General features: G+C 45.7%; 1 protein-coding gene across 1 annotated transcript in view; it reads right to left on the reverse strand.

Moving 5' to 3' along the window:
* The window catches only part of ETV5 (ETS variant transcription factor 5), a 61258-nt gene extending 44120 nt beyond the window's left edge, over nucleotides 1–17138 (reverse strand). The window contains exons 1-5 of the mRNA XM_025913289.2: nucleotides 16975–17138; nucleotides 13740–13858; nucleotides 13515–13602; nucleotides 13304–13351; nucleotides 13159–13209 (exon numbers count right to left, since the gene is read on the reverse strand). Of these exons, the coding sequence (XP_025769074.2) occupies nucleotides 13159–13209; nucleotides 13304–13351; nucleotides 13515–13602; nucleotides 13740–13784 (232 nt within the window). The 5' untranslated portion in view covers nucleotides 13785–13858; nucleotides 16975–17138. The remainder of the gene's footprint in view (nucleotides 1–13158; nucleotides 13210–13303; nucleotides 13352–13514; nucleotides 13603–13739; nucleotides 13859–16974) is intronic.
* Between the last annotated feature and the right edge of the window lie 2867 nt (nucleotides 17139–20005).

A 20005-nucleotide genomic window follows, 5' to 3' on the forward strand; every position in this document is an offset into this window, starting at 1 on the left:
ATCCCATCGGTGAGCTCTTATTAAAGATGATAGGTACTTACTTGAAAGACAGGGTGGAGATTTGGTCTCTGGAGAACTCACTCCCAATTCACAAATGGGGTGGCAGAAAAACAGGGTTAGCGGGGACATCAAAAGATTACTTCAGAATTCTGAAAATGGAAACCCAGAGGCCTTGCATACAAGAGTTAGAAATTAAAGGGAGGAAAAGGAGCTTAGAAAAGAACTGGCCCAACTTTGAAAATGTATAAATAGCTTTAGTGGAGAGTGGTATCTGAAATATCTCTAAGTGGCCACCTGCAAAGGCAGTAGAATTCCTCCCAGGGTACAGGAATTGGAGTTATTGATAGAACTTCTTCCACCTGGGTTTCAAATCAGACAACAGAATTGATACCACGAGGCAGTTAAAACCACGAAGCCAGGCTGTGTAAGCCCCTCTTCCATTTTCTGTTTACCTTGGCTATCCCTAAATCTCTAGGGACTGGAGCTGACGGCAACATGGGTCTAGGCCGTGCCATGGATACACGTGGAGCTTGCAGAACATTGCTTTCTCTGGGGAAAGGCTGGCTGTTCACAGGATTGGCATCGGATCAGTGACAGGATGCTGCAGTGCTCACACTGGCTCTGGGAAGCAAAGGGTTTCTAAATTTTGTTTTGTATAGGGCCGGCGTTATGGCATTTTATGCCCTCACTACTCCCTGGAATGTGGAATGTATGATACGAGACAGATTCAACTACAGAGAAATCTAGTTCCAAGGATGCTGAACCACATCTGCAGTTCCAGCTCAAGGGGCCCCCCAGCCTGTAGCTTCTGTTAGACCCTCACACAAAGCCCTTCTGGCTAGGGTAAAAGCAGGAAAAGACAAAAAAAAAAAAAAAAAAAAAAGAAGAAGAAGAAGAGAAAAAGAACCACAGTGGTTTTACACTTACAAGAGGTTTTAAGTTTCTCTGTAGGAAAGGGGGATTGACTTGACAGGGATTATGCTTCACAGGAAAGGGCTTTATTGGGGTGTTTTCTACTGTTAGGATCATATTATTTGAGCTATAATGTTTATATCATCTAGTGACTTCATATAATGGGGAGGGGAAGGGGGTGGTTTGGAGGTTTGCCTCTGCTAGGCTCAGCTCAACGATTACAACATCCCGCAAATAAATGGCCTCCCTCCCCTCCCCCTTCTTCCACGGTCTCTTCCAGCAATGGCAGCAGCTGGCTGTCAGAACTAGCACATGGTATCTCAGAATCAAATCACCAACCGAAATACTACTCGCCATAAGATGAAAAACTAAATTTCGCCCACAAAAGTCAGTTTGGGAGGTCACTGTGTAACGTACAACTGTATTACCTCTCAGGCCGACCACTCAGAATATGGGGGCGGGAGGCACCCTAGCCTCCAGGCGGGGCTCAAGGCTTCCCCTGCCTCTTTACTCCCCCTCCAGAGAGAAGAAAATGTGATCCAAGTCAAGGATGACACCCAAGTTCTATAGGAGAGACAGCGAGGGGGACAGCTTTGGCTCAGAAGAGCAGAAGTGATCCTCAGAGCTATTTGTGTCTTCTCTTGCAAAGGGGCTGGAAGCTACTCTCCACCGGCAAAGGCTGAGTGGGCCCCGGGAAGAGCTCAGGTCGATAATGGCCTGTTATAGGCCTTAGGAGCAAGAGTCCTCACGGCTGACCTGTGGTCCTGAGGAGAGTTTGCCAGGGTAAAAAGTTGGCTTGTCATGTCTTTCTCTGGTCATCTAGGAGGACCAGTTGCTAAACGGAATTTGGGATACTGATCTTGTCCTTTCTTTACCTCTGTCAGTATAACCATAACGACACAGGTGATTTTTAAAGGCTTCTATTCTAAATCTGGCTGAAACACAAGGAAATCGATTCCGTATATGAATCCTCCTTAAAAGAAGTGGTGGTGTTAGGAGGAGGAACCCACTTTAGAGGTAGGTACTGAATCAGGAACGTCCTGATTCACAGATGGGAAACTGTGGGTAAGAACAAGTGTCTATCACGGAACAGCTCCCTCTTGTCCTCAGCACAAAATTGCAAATCTTCCGAATAGTCATTTCCAAACAGAAAACCTGCTATCAAAGAAGGAAGATAATTTAATGCCAACGGTAGCAGAGTTGTTGTTGTTGTTTTGACACAGATGAATTAGTTGCAGGTTTACTTCAGGGTCACATTCTCCATACCACAGTATTATTTTTGTAACAGCCTGGATCTGGGTAGTTCCTTCTCTTCGAAGGACGCATTTATCCCAACAATTTAGAATTGTTACTTTAGAATTTGAAAATGGAAACCCAGAGGCCTTGAATAGAAGAGTTAGAAATTAGATGACAAGGAGATTCGAAAAGAACTGGCCCAACTTTGAAGGAGGGCTTGTGTATTAACAGATATGAGGCTCTTTCACAGAACGAACATATCTAATTGCATAACTGTGTCACATCCCCAAATTTGTGGGCCGTGGAGAAACCAAAGCATCTGACAGTCAAGTAAAAGGCTTATGCGAGTGTACAGAGCTGACTCAGAGGAGAGTCAGGATAAAAATAAGCGGTTCTTCTGGCTTTAAATGCACCACCCCGTTACAACTACCACGGGGTGGGGCTTTTTTAGACCCACAGCCTGGAGAACTGGCTTCCACCTGGGGCATTTGGTTACTTTCAAGCTTAAGAGGCCAGCAGGAAGGAGCACCTGGGTGGCTCAGTTGGTTGGGCATCTAACTCTTGATTTCAGCTCGGGTCATGATCCCAGGGTCGTGGGAGCGAGCCCTGCATTGGGACTCCGTGCTGAGTGTGGAGCCTGCTTAAGATTCTCTTCCTCCCTCCCTCAGTCCCTCTCCCCCACTCAAGCTCTCTCTTTCTCAAATTAAAAAACAAAAAACAAAACACAGACAGAGGGTAGTAGGATAAAAAGGTAGCTGACTGGCCTCCTTGCCCCAAAAGGAAAATTTGAACATTGTTCTTATTAATTCCTTTCCTGGGGCAGCTGTTCAAAGAATTTTAATATTCGACTTTTGCCAATATGACAGACAACTTATTTATTTACTTTTCATTTGTGAGAAATAGGTCTAAAGAGAGCCTTTGTGGGGTGCCCGGGTGGCTCAGTTGGTTACGCATCCTACTCTTGATATGAGATCAGGTCCCAATCTCCAGGTCGTGAGTTCAAGCCCCATATTGGGCTCCACACTGGGTGTGGAACCTACTTAAATAAATAAATGAAAATACTTAAAAAAATTTTTTAAGTAAATAAATACTGAGAGCCTTTGCAGCAGAGATGACAGGATGGCTTCCTCTACTGTGGGCCTTATGTCAACGACAGCAGATTTTACCACGGAGAGCTGCTCATCGGGCAACACACCAGCAAGAAAAGGGGAAACAGGGCATTTTTCCTGAATGGTGAAAAAAATGCAAAACTAAACCTTCTTCAACATCCCTCTTATAATTTATTCCCAATTTACATGATTCTTCTCTAAGCCGGCATTAAAGAAAAGTGCTAATAATACTTTTATTATCATTAAAAAGTCTTTTAAGTGGGACTTAGGCACTGTGGACAATTTCATCTTTGACTTCAAACTTAAAATCTGACAGGAGAAAATCCCAACTCTAGAGAAATTAGGAAATCAGCTTCTCCGAGAACTGTTCTATCTATGGCCCTCCTCCTAAAAGCAGAAACTGGGCAAGTGCGTCAAGGGTGCCTACACTGTGACTTGTTCTGTAGCACATGCAGTTTTACTGGGAAACATAGCATTAGCTGCACAAAGTCTAAATGCAGCCTGGGAAGAGTTGGCTTGAGGATGTGTTTGAAGGAGGAATCAGAAAATGAGAACTAGTCCTAACTAGTTTTTTTCCTATTTATCTCTGAGGTCATCCCAAGGACTCTCAGAACTGGGGTTTTGAGATCCTCTACTGCTCTAAGCGGTTAGAGGCTGGTGTTGGGGGCTGTTGAAAGACGGGAGTGGGAAGGGTTCATAACAGAGAGCGGGCTGGTGTGCAAAATGCATTCACCAAGTAGTGGCTGTGTGCAGTGCTCAGTGCTATGGCTCCAGCAGTTCCAAAGAAACGTAGCACAGGGATTCTCTGTTTTTGGAGACACTTAGAGCCTAAGAGAAATTGTTTCCTGTTTCAACAAGAATGTGAGTCGGGAAGCAGGGACTAAGTTTAATATTCATCAAAATACAGAAGACATTAAAACCCTATGCTGCTTTTTCCTTATTCCTCAAGAAAGATTCCTTGGAGAGGGAAAGGAATTGAGGGGCAGAAATCTGACTTGAGCAGCCCTCGTCACTGTGATGTCATCACCACTAAATTATTCTCTATTAAGATTCAGATTTCAACACTTGGGGTAGGCACTCCAGGATCTGGTCTTTACTGTGGGCCTGCAGCCACGTAGAAGACACAGCCTCCTCGTCTATTCTACCTTTTCTATGGAAAAGTATAAAGGACCCTCATTAAGTGCCCTTTCAGGCAGTCACAAAGCATTTCCAGGCACTCAGCTGAAAAGTGTTTATGTAAGCTGAAGTCCTCCTCAGCCCCTCCGGAGAAGCACAGATATCAGCATCCTCTTACACAGCTGATATCTAGGGTTACCTCCTGAGAGGTTTCAAAGTCTCTCACAAAAGAACAATCTGCCCAGGCTTGTTCTTTTTTTAATGGGGAAAGGAAGACATTCCTGCAGGCCCAATTTATAGTGAAGGAAATATTTCAGGGAAAAAAAAAAAACACCACGTTATAGCAAAACACAAATGCAACAGTCTCATCTCAGTGGTGAGGATGAGGGATAGGAACTCAGAAGAGCTCTTTAAAACCCTGAGGCAGCTGCACCGAATCATTACTACTAAGTTTTGGGTTGCTTTTTCACGGATTGTCCTTTTCGTGCTTATCCGGTGGCCCTGGTTTAGCCCGCACGGCCCTCGTCCTGACCGCACGTGTCTTGTGAGCTGTTGGCCAAGATGGTGGAGGATGTCTCAGGTGGGTGCAGCTGAGGCAAGCAGACCCCTAGAACCTGGCCTCACTTCAGGGGAGGAGGCCTCTCGGGTTCTGAGGTTGCACAGAGGCTGGGTTCTTTCTGGTACTTCCTGTGATGTTCATTTGAGGAGACAAGGCATTTGATGAGTGCCCAGCGGAAGGGTCACAGCCGGAGTGAAGCTCCCCCGTAGCTGAGTAACAGTCTGGGAAGTATCATTTTAAAATGACATGTATCCGACCACAGTGGCAAATGAAACAGGACAGAGAAGGCCAAGGAGTAGGGAAATTACAGCTTTGTCATTCCCAAGTCCAAATGTAAGCCTGAGCAGGAGACCTCTGCTGCGCTGTGGCAGGCAAACACCCGAGCTTCAGTCCCGGAGGCGAGGCTGGAGCTTGGAGGGGAAGAGCAGGCAGCAATCTTCACTGGGAGCTAAAGCCACAGCCCCACGGCAAGCGGGAGATAAAAGGGTAATATCCTTGGATCAAGTCTCAACACCTTTCTCTCCAGGGAAGCTAAACCACCCTCTCCTATTAGCACCCCCTTTAGACAGCTACAGAGACAAACAGAGACAAAGAGAGGCGGGCGGCCTCATTGGGCAGTAGCAGCCCTACCCCAGAAGCCCAGGCCGGCAGCCTGGCAGTGGCGGGGTTAAAGCCAGCACTTAAAAGAAAACTGGAACCCCATTAAGCCCGGGCTCATTAAGCCCAGGCTCGGAGAACAGGGAGCAGCGGGGAAGCCAAAGGAAACTAATTTTGGAGGTTCTCCAAGCTGCCAATCACAAGCATATTTCTAACAGTCCCAGTGTTGTTTGAGTTGGTTGTTTTTCCACAGGCTGCACAATAGGGTCTGGTTATTCATTGAAAAAGTCTGCAAGGGAGCCCCGCCCTCCATTCACAACCAATTTGGAATGCTCCATTCAGGCAAGAGGGGGACTCAGCAGCTCAGCTCGCTGGGGCAGACGGAACAGAGCCCAGCTGTCGCCACAGGGACGCTTGCTCGCCCAGTGCGCTGTGTTTATGTAAGAAATTCAGACACTGCAGGCGCCTGCCTGCTCTGCACCCTCCCTAAGATTCAGATGGCCAAGACCCTGGCTGAAATCTGAAATCTGCAAGGATGTGCAAGTCAGCTGTAAGGTCAGCAAGTGCCCTCTGGCAAAAGAAAACTATCCAGTGCTGCCCTGTTCAGAATCTGACTATAGCTACCAGCTGAGAGAAACAGACTTCACAGGTATTTCTCCTGCCTCCCGGGGGGCAAGCTGGTTTGTATTAGAGAACAGCTCTCTATGGAACTCAGCCTTTCCAGACTCCCTGCTTTTCCATTCACTGCCAATAGCTACATCAGGAGCCACCTGGCATCCTCCCCAAGGGAGAGGGTCTCTGGAGACACTACTAGAGTCTCTGGCTGCAGAGGGGAGAGGGTGCAAGCCACCTATGACGAACAGCTTCACAGTTCTTTTACTGGTTTCACATCGGGCTTGGAAGGTTTATAATCTGTGCGTGCTCACACACACACACACACACACACACACACACACACACACACACACACCATGCCCAAGAGACCTCAAAAGGGAAGAGCATGAGTATCTGGGGTTGGCGGATGAAAACTACTCCAAGGGCAACGCACAGTACAAGGCTAAAAACTGGTTAGGTTTCTTCGAGAATTTTTCCCAACTTTTCAATAATTACCCTGAAGGAGATCTGATAAAGCCAGTCTGACAGCCAGAGTTTATTGCAAGAAAAGCATACTACTTTATGAAAATCAAATCCAGGAGGTAAATTAGCTCATGGGTTGTTTCCTTTTTTCCATAACACATTTGGCTATTTTCAAATACCTTCTGTTTACCTCTTCTCATTGCCTGCCCCCATTACCAACACTAGTGAACCCAGATGGAGACATGGGAAGCATTCCTCTATACTTTTTCTGACCACAGAATCCCCATTTGGTGCCTTGGCTGCTCTGCAGACCAGTGGCAAACTCCTGGCCTCTTGATAGCTAGATCTTATCTTTCTCCCTGGAGTCTTTGCACCCTACACTGCTGCTTTCCCCCAGACGCTTCCTCCTCCTGGGCAGGGGAGCCCCCTTTATTTGCTATAGAGGGGCTCTTCTCCTTGAGAGGAGCTGCTACTCCATTGTCATCTACCTGCCAAGCCTAAAGGTGTTCTTATATTGTGGTTACACACACACACACACACACACACACACACACGCACACACGCACACACACATTCACATGCACCCACCAGTATCTACACTAGGGGCCAGCATCCACACTACGGCCCCTCCTTTAAGCTGAGCCTCTCAGAAGGCTGGGACAATGACAGAAACCGACCACCAAAGCCTCTGTTAAATGAGCTTGATGAGTTCACAAAATGAATTTTTAAAAAAGCAACCTAATCCGGTACTGGCATCAGCATGCCTGGCACTTGTCCAAGAGCTGGGAGCTGCAACATGACAAGACTCTGAGCTCCTTGGATTCCAAGAGGAGAAGCACTGTGTGCCAGGGCACAGATGGGGCCCAAGCTGCCTCAAGGGCAGCCATGTGCCTGAGAGGGGGCTGTCAGCCTCTGAGCCTGGAGGTACTTTACCACCACTGAAACTGGAGAAACATGTGGAGGGTACACTCTCTGGGTAGAGAATCCCACACCCCACCCAACCCCACCACCACTAACGTTTTTTCCTGGGACTGAAATTAAAACAATGATACTCTTAGATGGTAGAAATGGCAGATAATACAAATTCTCAGCTTTATCATGCTATCTACGTCTTAATCTTATAAGAGTAAAGAATGCTGAAAACTGGGGATAGATGGTAATTTCTCAATTGCTACCAGGATTTTGTTACCTCTGGAATCTACATAAGCGATCTGCCTGGGGCAGACACACATGTAATTCCCCATCCCAAGTCTTTCTTGCCAAGCACAAAGGACTGGGAAGGTTACTGGGTCTTATTAGAGGGCTAAGAGCTGTAAGACATCGAAGAGGAAGAGAAAAATTCACTGGTTTCAGTATGCCTGACTGAATTAAAATGAGATAAAATGGATTCTCTGTGAACAGATGGCTCTCTTAGGTAACAGGGAACTCTAGGTCTTGGATCCTTAAGAGTCCTGGTCTAAGGATCTTGGAGGCTGGCTATCAAAACAGGAAGGATTTCAAGTCACTTAGCACCCTCTCAGTGGTAAGGTAGTGGGCTAGCTAACAAAGACTTTGAAAGTTACACTGTAGCCTGGAGTCAAATAACCTCTCCCCCCCCCCCCCCCCCCACATATCCCTCTGGCTTCCTGGATGTAGCCCTCTTCTGTCTTCTACCTTCAGAACTCTCCAGAGCTCTTGAAAAAGACAAACTGATAGCCTTGACTCCTTCAAGTCTCTTATTTTCAAAGTGCCTACTGTTTTCTTACTTTCCATAACAAAAAGAATTTGGGATGATCTTTTCAAATAAAAATGGCCCAAGGCCACACAGAAAGTAAACCCAGAGTTTTGTTACAAACTGGGTCCAAAATGATGTGCCCTTTACAAAAGGAAGGCACTGCCTCTACTATGTCAATTTCATATGTAGTAAAAAAAAAAATCCAGTTGAATAATCTCATATTGAAACAAGATTAAGATCAATGTGTTTTAGGATCAAGGGCTGCCATAACAGTTCATTCTATTTTCCCAGCCACCTATTACAATGTATTTATGAAAAGTCGATTTTATCAGTTAATTAGCCAGTCCTTAGGAAATTACTAGTACTTCCTTCAGTCGGTCCAAATTCTTTTTGAAACGCAGATCTAAAAAAGAACACTTCAAGGGGAAAATAAGGTCATTTGGATTTTCCAACAATTCTCTAAATTATATTTGCTATGGAAGCCATGGTTTTATTTTATTTATTTAAAAAAATTTTTTTAATGTTTATTTATTTTTGAGAGAGGCAGAGACAGAATGTGAGTGGGTTAGGGGCCGAGAGAGAGGGAGACACAGAATCTGAAGCAGGCTCCAGGCTCTGAGCTGTCAGCACAGAGACTGACGTGGGGCTTGAACTCACGAGCTGTGAGATCATGACCTGAGCCGAAGTCGGTTGCTCAACTGACTGAGCCACCCAGGTGCCCCCAGAGGCCATGGTTTTAAAATAAGATTTTTATCATGCTTTTTTCCCCAGTGTAAAATATTTTTGTTGTTCAAGATGCTGACAGTTAAATATTCACAATATCACAATTGAAACAAATGCATGAGATTAAAAATAAAATTAGAACTGAAATCTGCATTTAAAAAATACTACTATGAATATATGCTAAAATCTAGTAATATCCTTAAATGCCCAAGCATTTAGCCCAGAAAAATTAATGTAAGCCCCCCACAAATCTAAGCTCTTTGAGTTCCAATCTTATCCATGGCTTTGATTTATAGTTAATTCTATGAAAGTGTGTGGTAAAAATGTACACACATCTAACTGCTGACCCAGATTTCCTGGTTTGTAACTCTGTGTGTTAATATACATATCTAGCTACACACACATTTATATAGATATACATGCATTCACACACTTATTTATATAAGATATATACACACAGCTTTATCTGTATGCACATTAAGGTGTCTTGCAGAAAAGATGTCAGTTTTATAATTTTTCTGTTTTATAGGTCTCTTTCTTCCAAATCCTAGATAGAAATACTCAAAGCACCAAGATATTTAATCCGTCTCTCAGCATCATGGAATGAAGAAATCTGAGGTGTCAGACTGGGTAGCCGGCAGTCTCCCTAAGTCTTTCCTGAGTGCTGTCTCTAGGTCTTTGAAATAATGAGGGAGAGCCCAGAACTCACCTGTACATGACAATACCCCCTGGGTCTGCAGCTTTGTGACAGTTTCTTTAAGGACCTTATTGTATAACTTTTTCCTCTTCATTTCACCTAACCTCTCCATTTGCCTCAAACCACCAGTCAGTCTCTCCAGTTACCTGGACCTTATATTAGCCCCTCTATAAAATGAAGGAGTTGGGCAAGACTATCTCTACAAGGGACTTGCAGCACAAACAATCCAGAATCTTCAAGGTTACTTCTCAGGACCAAGGAACAATGGGGGACACTGGTAGAACTCCTATGGTCTACAGGCTGTCCTTTCTGTTCCCTTGAATTTGACCTTTAAGAGTTTCCAATGGGGATGCTTTACTAATGTCTGTATTTGTGACGTAAAGTGAAATCTATACAGCTAGAAGTAAGCTGAACATTTCTAGAAGACAACAATGGTTTCATTTATTCAAATAACACTTATGGACGGATGCCTATGGGTAGGAACCCAAATCTGGAAAACTTACAAAATATAATCTCTTTAGAAGCTGAGCTCATAGCACTTACTGAAAAAAGTAAGCTATAATCTTCAAAATTGACATTCTGAAATAAAAACAACTACCCAGATTACTTAGTATTTCTTTTTCTCTCATACATACATACACACAGACTCTCACTGCCTCTCTCTCTCTCTCTCACGCGCGCACACACACACACACACACACACACACACACACACACGCAGTAATCAAATGATCGTTAAAAGGAAAGGTAGACTATAATCAGCGGCAGGCCACAGAAACATACTTGTTACAAATGCTTTTGCAACTACAGGGAAAAGGTTTGTTTTACTGGGCAAGTGCAAATTTGGTTTATAGTTCATTGATTGGCTGATTCAAATCAACTCATAAGATTTTATTAAATTTGAGTGAGTTTCTCCCCCCTCCCCTGGCATAGTCATGGGCTCTTCCAGAAGGTGACTACAGTGAAAGTTAATCCACAATCCAAGGCTGTGACATGTGCTACCGGGAGTAAGCCCAGCCCAAGACTCTGCCAGCTCCCACGCATCTACACTGGCCATCCACAACCGAAGGCAAACCAGTCGCACTTAACAGTAAGGATGAACAGCTCAAAGACATCCCACCCCACACTTGTATTTTTACCTAACCTCTAAGGCCAGGTGATCTATTTGAAGCTATCCTTCTTTTTTTTTTTTTTTTTTTTAATTTTTTTTTAACGTTTATTATTTTTGGGACAGAGAGAGACAGAGCATGAACGGGGGAGGGGCAGAGAGAGAGGGAGACACAGAATCGGAAACAGGCTCCAGGCTCCGAGCCATCAGCCCAGAGCCTGACGCGGGGCTCGAACTCACGGAGCGTGAGATCGTGACCTGGCTGAAGTCGGACGCTTAACCGACTGCGCCACCCAGGCGCCCCGAAGCTATCCTTCTTAAGGCTCTATCTCCCAAAATAAGAGTCAGAGAGGGGGAAAGAATTATTAACAGACTTTTTGAGGCTTCTCAACCATCTGTTTTATCCTTAAAGTCCAGAAAAGCTCAACCTGAAGAAGTTAAAGCAAAATGCAAACAAAGTAAAAAACACATCACACTTGGTAAGCAGAAATATCTCCCAAAGCATGTCCATTTTAGGTAGGTATGGCAATTTAATTAGAGTTTAGCACATTCTATTCGTTGAGCAGGAATTACTTCTAAGGAGCCAAACAAAACACATTTATTGATTCCTTCTCTTTAGCCTAACATCTCTCCAAATATAAATCTTGTTTACGGACATCTTTCTCTCAAGAGTCTACCTTTGCTTCAGTTACATAAAATAAATTTGAATGCAGTCACCTCATCTCCCTTTTAACTCTTTGGGTTACGGAGAAACAAACAGAAGTGTCATAAAAGCATTTCAAAGAACTTCTGCCAAGAAAGCTCCCAGGCTGCAGTTTCTGCTGCTCTGAGCAGAAACGGGAAAGGCTGGGCCAAATTGTCAACACAGAACAAAGTGGGATTACAAATCCTGTCTTTTATCTTGCAACACACACACACACACACACACACACACACACACACACATCTGGGTTATCTTTAGCCTTTTAGTGGCAAGCTTCCCAATCACTTGAAAGCAATCAAAGGGCAATAATTAACATGCACTTACTTTCCTATAGAAAACAACTATAGCAAGCTGTGACAACGCTAAGGTAACTATGCATCTGTGGGTTATAGTTTATCCCCTTTAAAGGTTTCATGGCATTGTGCCTTGAAAAGGAGGTCTATCATTAAAGAATGTTTAGATGGTCCATCTAGTCTTTCATCTAATGACTCAGAACACCCAGCTTTTACTTCGATACAAAGATACCCCCTCTTTCCAGTGGCATTTACACACACACACACACACACATACACACACACACACACACACACACACACACACACACACGATAAAACAAAAAAACAAAGCCAGGACGAAATTTGTTGGTGCAAAATGAGAAATCGAATCCTTGCCTGGCTCAGGTGTTTGCTATTATAAACTATGACTAAGAGACATGAATTTCTCTATGATGCAACTCTCAAGAGAGGCAACGTTTTCTCCAGGCCTCTCTTAAACCTGCTCACTCGCCAGTGACTAATGCTCTCTAGAGCTGCCCTGTGCCACTCACATTTCATCAGCCGGCTTTGTCCTTGATAGCTCTGCCTAGACCATAAAAGCTCCCAAACCTGTTGAGGACAGCCCCGAAAGATCAGTGCAAAGCTAACCATGTCCTTACCAGTGCCCAGAGCCATCTTTTGAGCTTCCTGCTGCATTTGGTATCTCAATGATAGGAGCACTTAATGACCATTTGAAGAAAAAGTTTTCACTCCCCTCTGAAAGATAAAGTCCTGACAACTGTATGAAAAATAAGGGTAAATCAGGTCACGCCGTGACCACCCTCTGTCAACCCAGAAGTAGAAACAAAATTGACAACATGTGGGGAAGCTACAATTAACTGGAATCTTCCATTAACTATTTTCTGCACCTTTTAAAAGAGAAAGAATGTCAGGTTCATGATCTGCATCAAGGACTTAATTTATAAAACAAACAAAAAACACCATATAATAATGTCTGGTTAATGGATGCTAAGGCCAACATCTTATATATATAATGTCAATCGATTTATAATTTTGAGTTTGAAGCCTTGCAATATTCTTAGGCAAAAAGAAATTTAGGATGAAACTGTGTTCAGTAAATCTCACCTGCAGTAGAATAAAAGCAGCTTAGAAATAACTCCAACAAAGAATGAAACAAAAGTTTTGGGGGTTAACTTTGAATTACTAAAAGAAACTAAATGCATTCCACTGTCCGAATATGCTGGCGACGGCCAAAAAGAGTTTTTCCACGCATGGATGTTCCAAGACCAAACATTTTCAGAACAAATGTGCCGCCACCAGAAAGGTACTTACAGTTATCAGACTGGAAATCTGGGACAAACTGTTCATCATCAGGAACTTGTGCTGGAAAAGAGATTTTTTATTTTAGACCTTGAAGTTTTATTAAAAAGCACAGGAAAATGTTTTCTATGGAAACTCAGACAGCCAAGAAACTTGCCTTCAGCTAACCAAGCCTCTTGAAGTTGACTGAGATCCTGAAACAACTCTGGAATTGAAAACAGAAGACACCAGCATGAGAACTCCTGGGGGTGGGGGTGGGGGTGGGGGTGGGGGCAGAAGACTGAGGGCGAGTCTGCGCTCCGTTCACAGAGGGCTGTGCACAGAGGGCCTTTGGAGGAAGCCACAGCCCCAAGGGAAAGCTTCACTACCTTCAGAATCATGGGCCAGATCTGTGTCCAAAAACTTCCTCTTTCTGTCAATCACAGGCCGCCCTCTACATTCCTCTGACCGAGATTTCTGAAAGAGGCCAAAAGACAGTGAAGGCTCAAGGGTAAGAAAGGGGTCAAAAAAGGGGGTTGTGCCACTAACCCAATAAGGAGAAGATTCATATTCGAAGAGGGGGAACAAAACAAACCAAAGCCACATAAACTTACCCCTGGGACCATAAAAGGGACTTGCTGATCATAAAACCCATCCATGGTGCTTCCAACGCCTCTAATATCACTTTGAAAGGTTTCAGCATTGAGTAATTTCTGGGAGGAAAGGGGTCCTCCTGTAATATGAATTTGGGAGATTTTAACAGAGGGGGGATGGGAAGAGAAATGAAGTAATTACTATTGCTTTCTTTAGGGGTTGTGCAAAATCACTACCTTTCTCTGAGGTACTTAAAGCCTGCTCAAGGTGTGAGCTTTACAGACCAAAAGTTCTCTTGGTTAAGGGCATCAAAGGTTCTTCACGTACTTCGAGTCACATTGATTTACCTACCTATTGTTCCGTCTCTCTCTCTTATCATTAACATGGTAAGTTACCTGCTACTAACTGCTCCCTATATAAACAAAGCCCCAAACCCCTTATTTTCATTATAAAAGGGTGATTTCAAGATTCTCTCCAATAGAAGATTCTCCTGGGCATTGGTAATGTTTGGTCTTTTTTTTTTTTTTTTTAATAAGTTCATTCTTGACAGTACAGTGACAGGAAGTAGAGAAAATGGGTTTAAGCATTCCAAATTATTGGCAATTAAGAATCTGACATACATAGTGTTTCTAAAAGTAGTTTGTAGGTCAGTGGTAAAACACCGCATATAGTTCCAGGGATAGATCGATCAGAAGTATACTTAATCTTCACACAACACTCTTTTAAAACCTAAATCTTCTGTGCAGACAGATATAGTGTCTGTCATGTCACAAATACTCCTATGGCAACTTACAGAAATATCTATGACACCACCAATTTCTAAAATAAATAAGATAGCTACGAAAACTAAGGGATAAAGGAAACTAAATTCCACCACACATATTTTAAATGCATCTTTACCACAGGTCTTTAAAAACAAACATTAAAAGCAAAAGATCCATGTGAAGAAAATTCAGTTTGTTTCTTATCGTGAAGTCAATTTTCCTCAAACTTGCCAAAAAAAAAAAAAAAAAATTAAACTTGTTTCAGCACTGTCCAGTCTTGCAGCTAGGAAAACAGGTTGAAGGTCAAAATGGAAAGGAGGGAACTATTTTCTAATTTGGGAGGAATCAAGTAACAATTTTAGGAAGGTACCATCTTCCCAAACACTTTGTTTCATTCTCCAAATAGAGATGCAGTTAAATAAAAAAAAAAAAAAATGGAGAAAACAGGAATTTCATTTACCCCATCTCTAAACAATGCAAAATGCTTAAGGGTAATTCTTTTGTTTGCCTTGTATACAAATTTTTAAAAGGGAACTTTCTCTCCGTGGACAATTCCATCCAGTGTGTTTTTCACTTTGTGGACAACATCAATTTTTTTAAGTGAGCAGGGTACAAGAAAACCCTTCGTGGCCAACGTCCTCTCAGCACTGGGGCCCAAGTAATCAGGTATTTTCAAAGTCAAAGAGAAAGAAGGAGAGGAGCAAAACTGCATACAGTCCATAATTTCCTAGAAAAACACTCCCGTTAGCCTGCCTGCGTGCCTTCCAAACAGCGCTAAACGTTCAGAATAAAGCCTCTTTCTCAAATGTCACCAACCCGTAGAGAAAATCTGAGAAACATCGGCAGTGAGTTCAGGCCATCAAAATGAGTCTCCTGTAGCTTTCAAAATCTGTCAGATTAAATCGTGACCTTAGAAATTCTGTAAACGTCTATGGGGAGAGGGGACAACGGGGAAAAGATCGGAAAGGGGACATGTTTTCAGAGCCTCACGATGAAATCAATTGCAAAATACTTCACCAGGAAGAGCAAAAATACCTTTTCAAAAATCAAGTAAAAGAGAGAAGCTACCATAAGCGAACCCAAAAGAGGCATCGAGGATGTTTGAAGCAGCTCTCAGAGTTCAAGGGCTAGGAAAATCGTGTTCAAAGTATAATTTTTTAAAAAACCTTAAGGGAGTTTAAGCCACTTCCTTTGTGGTCCCCCCCTTCCCGGTGCCCCCAGGAAAACTTTAACGCGGCGCAGCGGCGCGATCGAGGCCCCTCCCCCGCGGCGCGCAGCGGGCCTGGTTTTATGAATGGGAGAGCGAGCCGCGGCCGCCACATCAGGTAAAGGCTGTAACTGGATCCTTCGCGCTGGGCCCCATTCACAAAACAAGACACACTTCCACCCAATTCCCAGCCTTCCCCATTCATGAAAACTCCTTCAGATGCACCCCCGCCCCCACTCCCAACGCACGCCCAGCCTCCGACGCAGGCCCCTCACCCCAGCGATTTAGGAAGAAAGCTCAATGCTTCATTCACAAAAAGGGATAGGAAAAAAAAAAAAAAAAAAAAGCCGCAGGGAGCAACGAGCCAACGAAAGAAACCCGCTTCATTCATAAAGTCATCCACATTCATAAAACCGAGCTGCGGTGCGGGGCGCTACCAACCTCTTCCAATGCCCCCAGCCCTCCAAACCTCCAAACATCTCTCCTTGGCACTGCTCCTCAATAGGAGTTCGGTTCCCCCCAGAGGTCTCCTCTCTGCAAATGCGGACAGATCCCTAATCCAGTGCGAGGCTCCAGCATCTCTCCATCCCCCCCCCCCTCCGCACCCGTTTTCCCCACTATTCCCAGGCCGCTGCTCCGATGCTCCCCGATTTCTCGAGAACCGCGGTGCAGCCTGACGCCCTCAAGCTGCTGGGGGTGGGAGTTGGGGGATTGAGTGTCCACTTTCCACAATTTGAAACTTGCAAGGCCTGCCTAAGTTCCTGGCCAACCCCCAACCCCTCAGGCTGCACATGCCTGTGTCACTTAACCCCTCCCGGTGCTTTGGGGGACATCACCTCTCAAATATTCCACCTTCAAGCTGCTTCCCGCCCCCTCCTCTCCACTGCAAAGCTCCGCCGGTCGTCTCTTCTCGCGAGCCTCCAAGTCTCCCCCGGGTTCTCAGACCTCCAGAGATGGTAAAGCCCCGCAACTCTGCACGGCCCCCCCCCCCATCCGCACCCAGGAGCCCCCGCATCTTGCACCCGGACGCGCCTCGGGGCGACGTGCGGAAACCCGCTCTCTGCGCGCTCCGGAACCGTTAGCCCCCTCACCTCCTCCCAGAAACCGAACCGGACCGGGCCACGAGAGGAGGGGGCGCCCGGCTCGGGGGGTGGCTCAGTTGAGATAGAAAGTGCACCCCGACTTTGAGGATTCTGAATCAGCCAGTGAACTCTCGCCGGTTGGGCCCTTCGGACCCGTTCCAGGACACCCCGATGCCCCCCTATCTCCTCGACGCCCCCTCACCTGAGGCAGCCGCTTTCCTCCCGTTGCAGCGGCCCCGGGGCGCAGGCGCGCTCACGCACGCGCGCACCGGGCCTGGGCGCCTGGGCGAATGGCTGGGCCGAACCGCTCCGGGGACGCTGAACCGCTCCGCGCACCAGCGGCTGGACTCTGCGCCGCAGCTGCCAACCAGGCTGGAGCGCTGGCCCGGCCCCCTGGGGCCTGCTGCTCCGCCCGTCACCATTGGCCCGCAGTCCTAGCTCAGCCTGGTTCTCATTGGTCCGAGGCCGCCCCAGCGCCTGTCCATCACGTCTTGTTTACCCTGTCTGCGGGCAAATCCAGCCAAGCCGCCCCATCAACTCCAGTTTCCATTGGTTAATATTGCCTCCCTTCCCACCCACTCAGGGGTCTGTTTTACATAATTTATGCACCGGGGGCCATTGGCCAATCAGCACAGGCTTGTTTATATAATGAATGTAAGGACGTTTTTCATTCATAAAAAACGCGACCTGAGGGGGAAGCTTAGCTGAGTCAGTGAAGCACTTAAAGGGGCCGAAGCCAATAAGAGTCACGTTTACTTTCCTCCTATCAGCTCTCCAAACTTTTCACCGAGGATGGCTCTTCCCCGTCCCCATTTACCCCTACTTCTCCACCCCCCCAACCCCCACCCCCCGCAACGCCACCGCCTGGATGGGTCGCTGGGCGCCAGACGTTCGCAGCTGCAGCACCAAGCAAAGTTATCATTTTAGAATTCAGGCGAGAGGAATTCGTCATTCCACCCAGAGAGAAACTCGCTGACCGACCTGGGCGTTCGGCCCACAGAAACACAGAAAACGGAAATCGAGCCCTCTAATCTTAGTTACCTTTAAGAGAGGCCTTAATTTCCTTTAACCAGGTTTCCAGTGAGGAAGAATAAGCAGTATCTCCCTTTAAAATCTGAGCTCTCAAATAGATTTTAGGTACTATTTTATACTGGCAAGGCCTAAGGCCCAACTAAATTCCGTTTTCTCCCCATGTTTAATTGCAGTTTACAACCTCCGCCAGAGTGAGTTCTGGAGCCCAGACGAGATGAGAGAGGGTCGGCGCTCAAAGAAATCCTCTCCGGGGACGGCAGCACCCGACCTAGAAACATAAATCCCTCCGAAACGGGCCTGCAGAGTTCGACCGCCTGCCTCCCTTCCGGGGCTGCTTGTTTTCCATTTAAGTGTTGAATGCAAGATGGTGCATTTGCGAATTAGATCCCGTGCAGCTGGGAACGACGAGAAGCTACTCCGCTTGCCAAACGATCGGGCACTAACTGCAATTGCTGAGATTCTTAACAGGGTGTTCCAGGAAACAAATAAATAAGCAATCCTCTCCCCTCTCTGCCCTTGCTACCCACTTCTGTGAAGGCTGGGGGCAGCTCTGCGCTCCCCCAGGATGCTGGGGTGCCCTACCACCATTCACCCAGTGAATAGGGAGGAAAGACATCAAGTTAGGAGAAAGCCCTAGTGAAGGAGGTCCCAGGGTAGCCAACTGTGGGGCTTCCGCCCCCCCCCCCCCACATTCATGAGGAATGCAGTGTGGTTTTTTAGAAAAAATTTTTTTTAATTTATTTTCATGTTTATTTATTTATTTTGAGAGACAGAGCACACTCTGGGAAGAGGCAGAGAGAGCATCCCAAGCAGGCTCCAGCACTGTCAGCACAGAAACCAATGCAGGGACTTCATCTCAGGAACTATGAGATCATGACCTGAGCTGAAATCAAGGGTCAGATGCTTAACCAACTGAGCCACCCAGGCATATCCCCACCAAAAAACATTTTAAGTCACAATTTGCCCACCTTCTTTTCTGCTTCCATTTGTGTATCTTAAAGAGAGAAGCCACTTGGTTGGTCATTTATAGTCCAAGAAATGTCGGGCTTCAGCAAAGGGACCTGGAGTACCTTGATTGAGTCCTGGACCCAGCATTGGCAGGGTGTGAGCTATGGCTTTGCGAGAGACTGGAGTGGGCATGAGCTGATGCATGGGAACGTGCTCTGAACTTTTAACAAGCAGTTCCATGATACTTAATTTCCTAGTAGAGCATTTTGCTTCTGATCCCAGCTCTAGTACAGTTTTTCCCTTAGCGCCTCTCTTCATTCCCCAGGTAGTGCTATTTCTGTTTGGTGGCTGGAAATCTTACCCTAGTTCTGCTGTGCTTCCAACTGGTTGCTACCAGCCCCGAGGGCTTTTTCTATCCAGCTAAACTCCCAACCCAAGTTAGCCACCCATCTTCTTCCCGCCCAGCCTGGGCTGCCTCCACCCCACCTCCATCCCACCCCATCTTCTTCTGCTTTCTGATCTAGTTTCTCCAGAAGAACTTTCATATTCTTCTTCACTTCAGTCTGTCTCTCACGCCCCAGCCCTCCCGAAGGCCTGCAGCCCTCTCCACAAATCCTTACTATATTAGCCTTAGTACCTCAATCACAGTGTGACTCTGGTTACGGGGAAACAGTGAAGGACATTTCCCAGCAACTTCCTCCACAGGGTCGGTCTTGGTCTGGGTACCTGGAATGTGACTCGTGACCTTTGCCTCAAGGCAAAGCCCTCCAGCCCACCTTGGGAAGAGAAGTTGATATTTCAGGATTAAGTAGTAATAAAGAGTGGCTAAATTAGGGACAGCGGAAAAGTTGGGGGATGTGTTTTTATAAGAAGGTTGTCACAGACCCGAGATCACGTATAGGGATTTACACCAGAATAGAGTTACTGCCAATTAAACATTTGGTTATTCAACTGGTAAACATTGATTTTGTACCAAATACTCAGCCAGACCCCGCGCTAGGCAAAAACGTTAAGGAGATGAATAAAATCTAGTCTTTGTCTTAGAAGATCCTCCAATCTATTGCACAGTTCAGCAGCTGGAATTTACTGAGCGCTTAATATATCACTTGTTCATGCCACATACAATTCTCCACGGATTATCTCCCTTAATGCTCACAATAGTAGTGCTGGAGTGGTCGCTACAACTACTATCTGCATCTTGTGATGAGAAACTGAGGCACAGAGAGATTAAGTCACTTGCCAATGGCCACAGA

Source organism: Puma concolor, chromosome C2, assembly GCF_028749965.1.
Source record: "Puma concolor isolate L17-30 chromosome C2, mPumCon1.1.hap2, whole genome shotgun sequence".
Taxonomy (NCBI): Eukaryota; Metazoa; Chordata; class Mammalia; order Carnivora; family Felidae; genus Puma; species Puma concolor.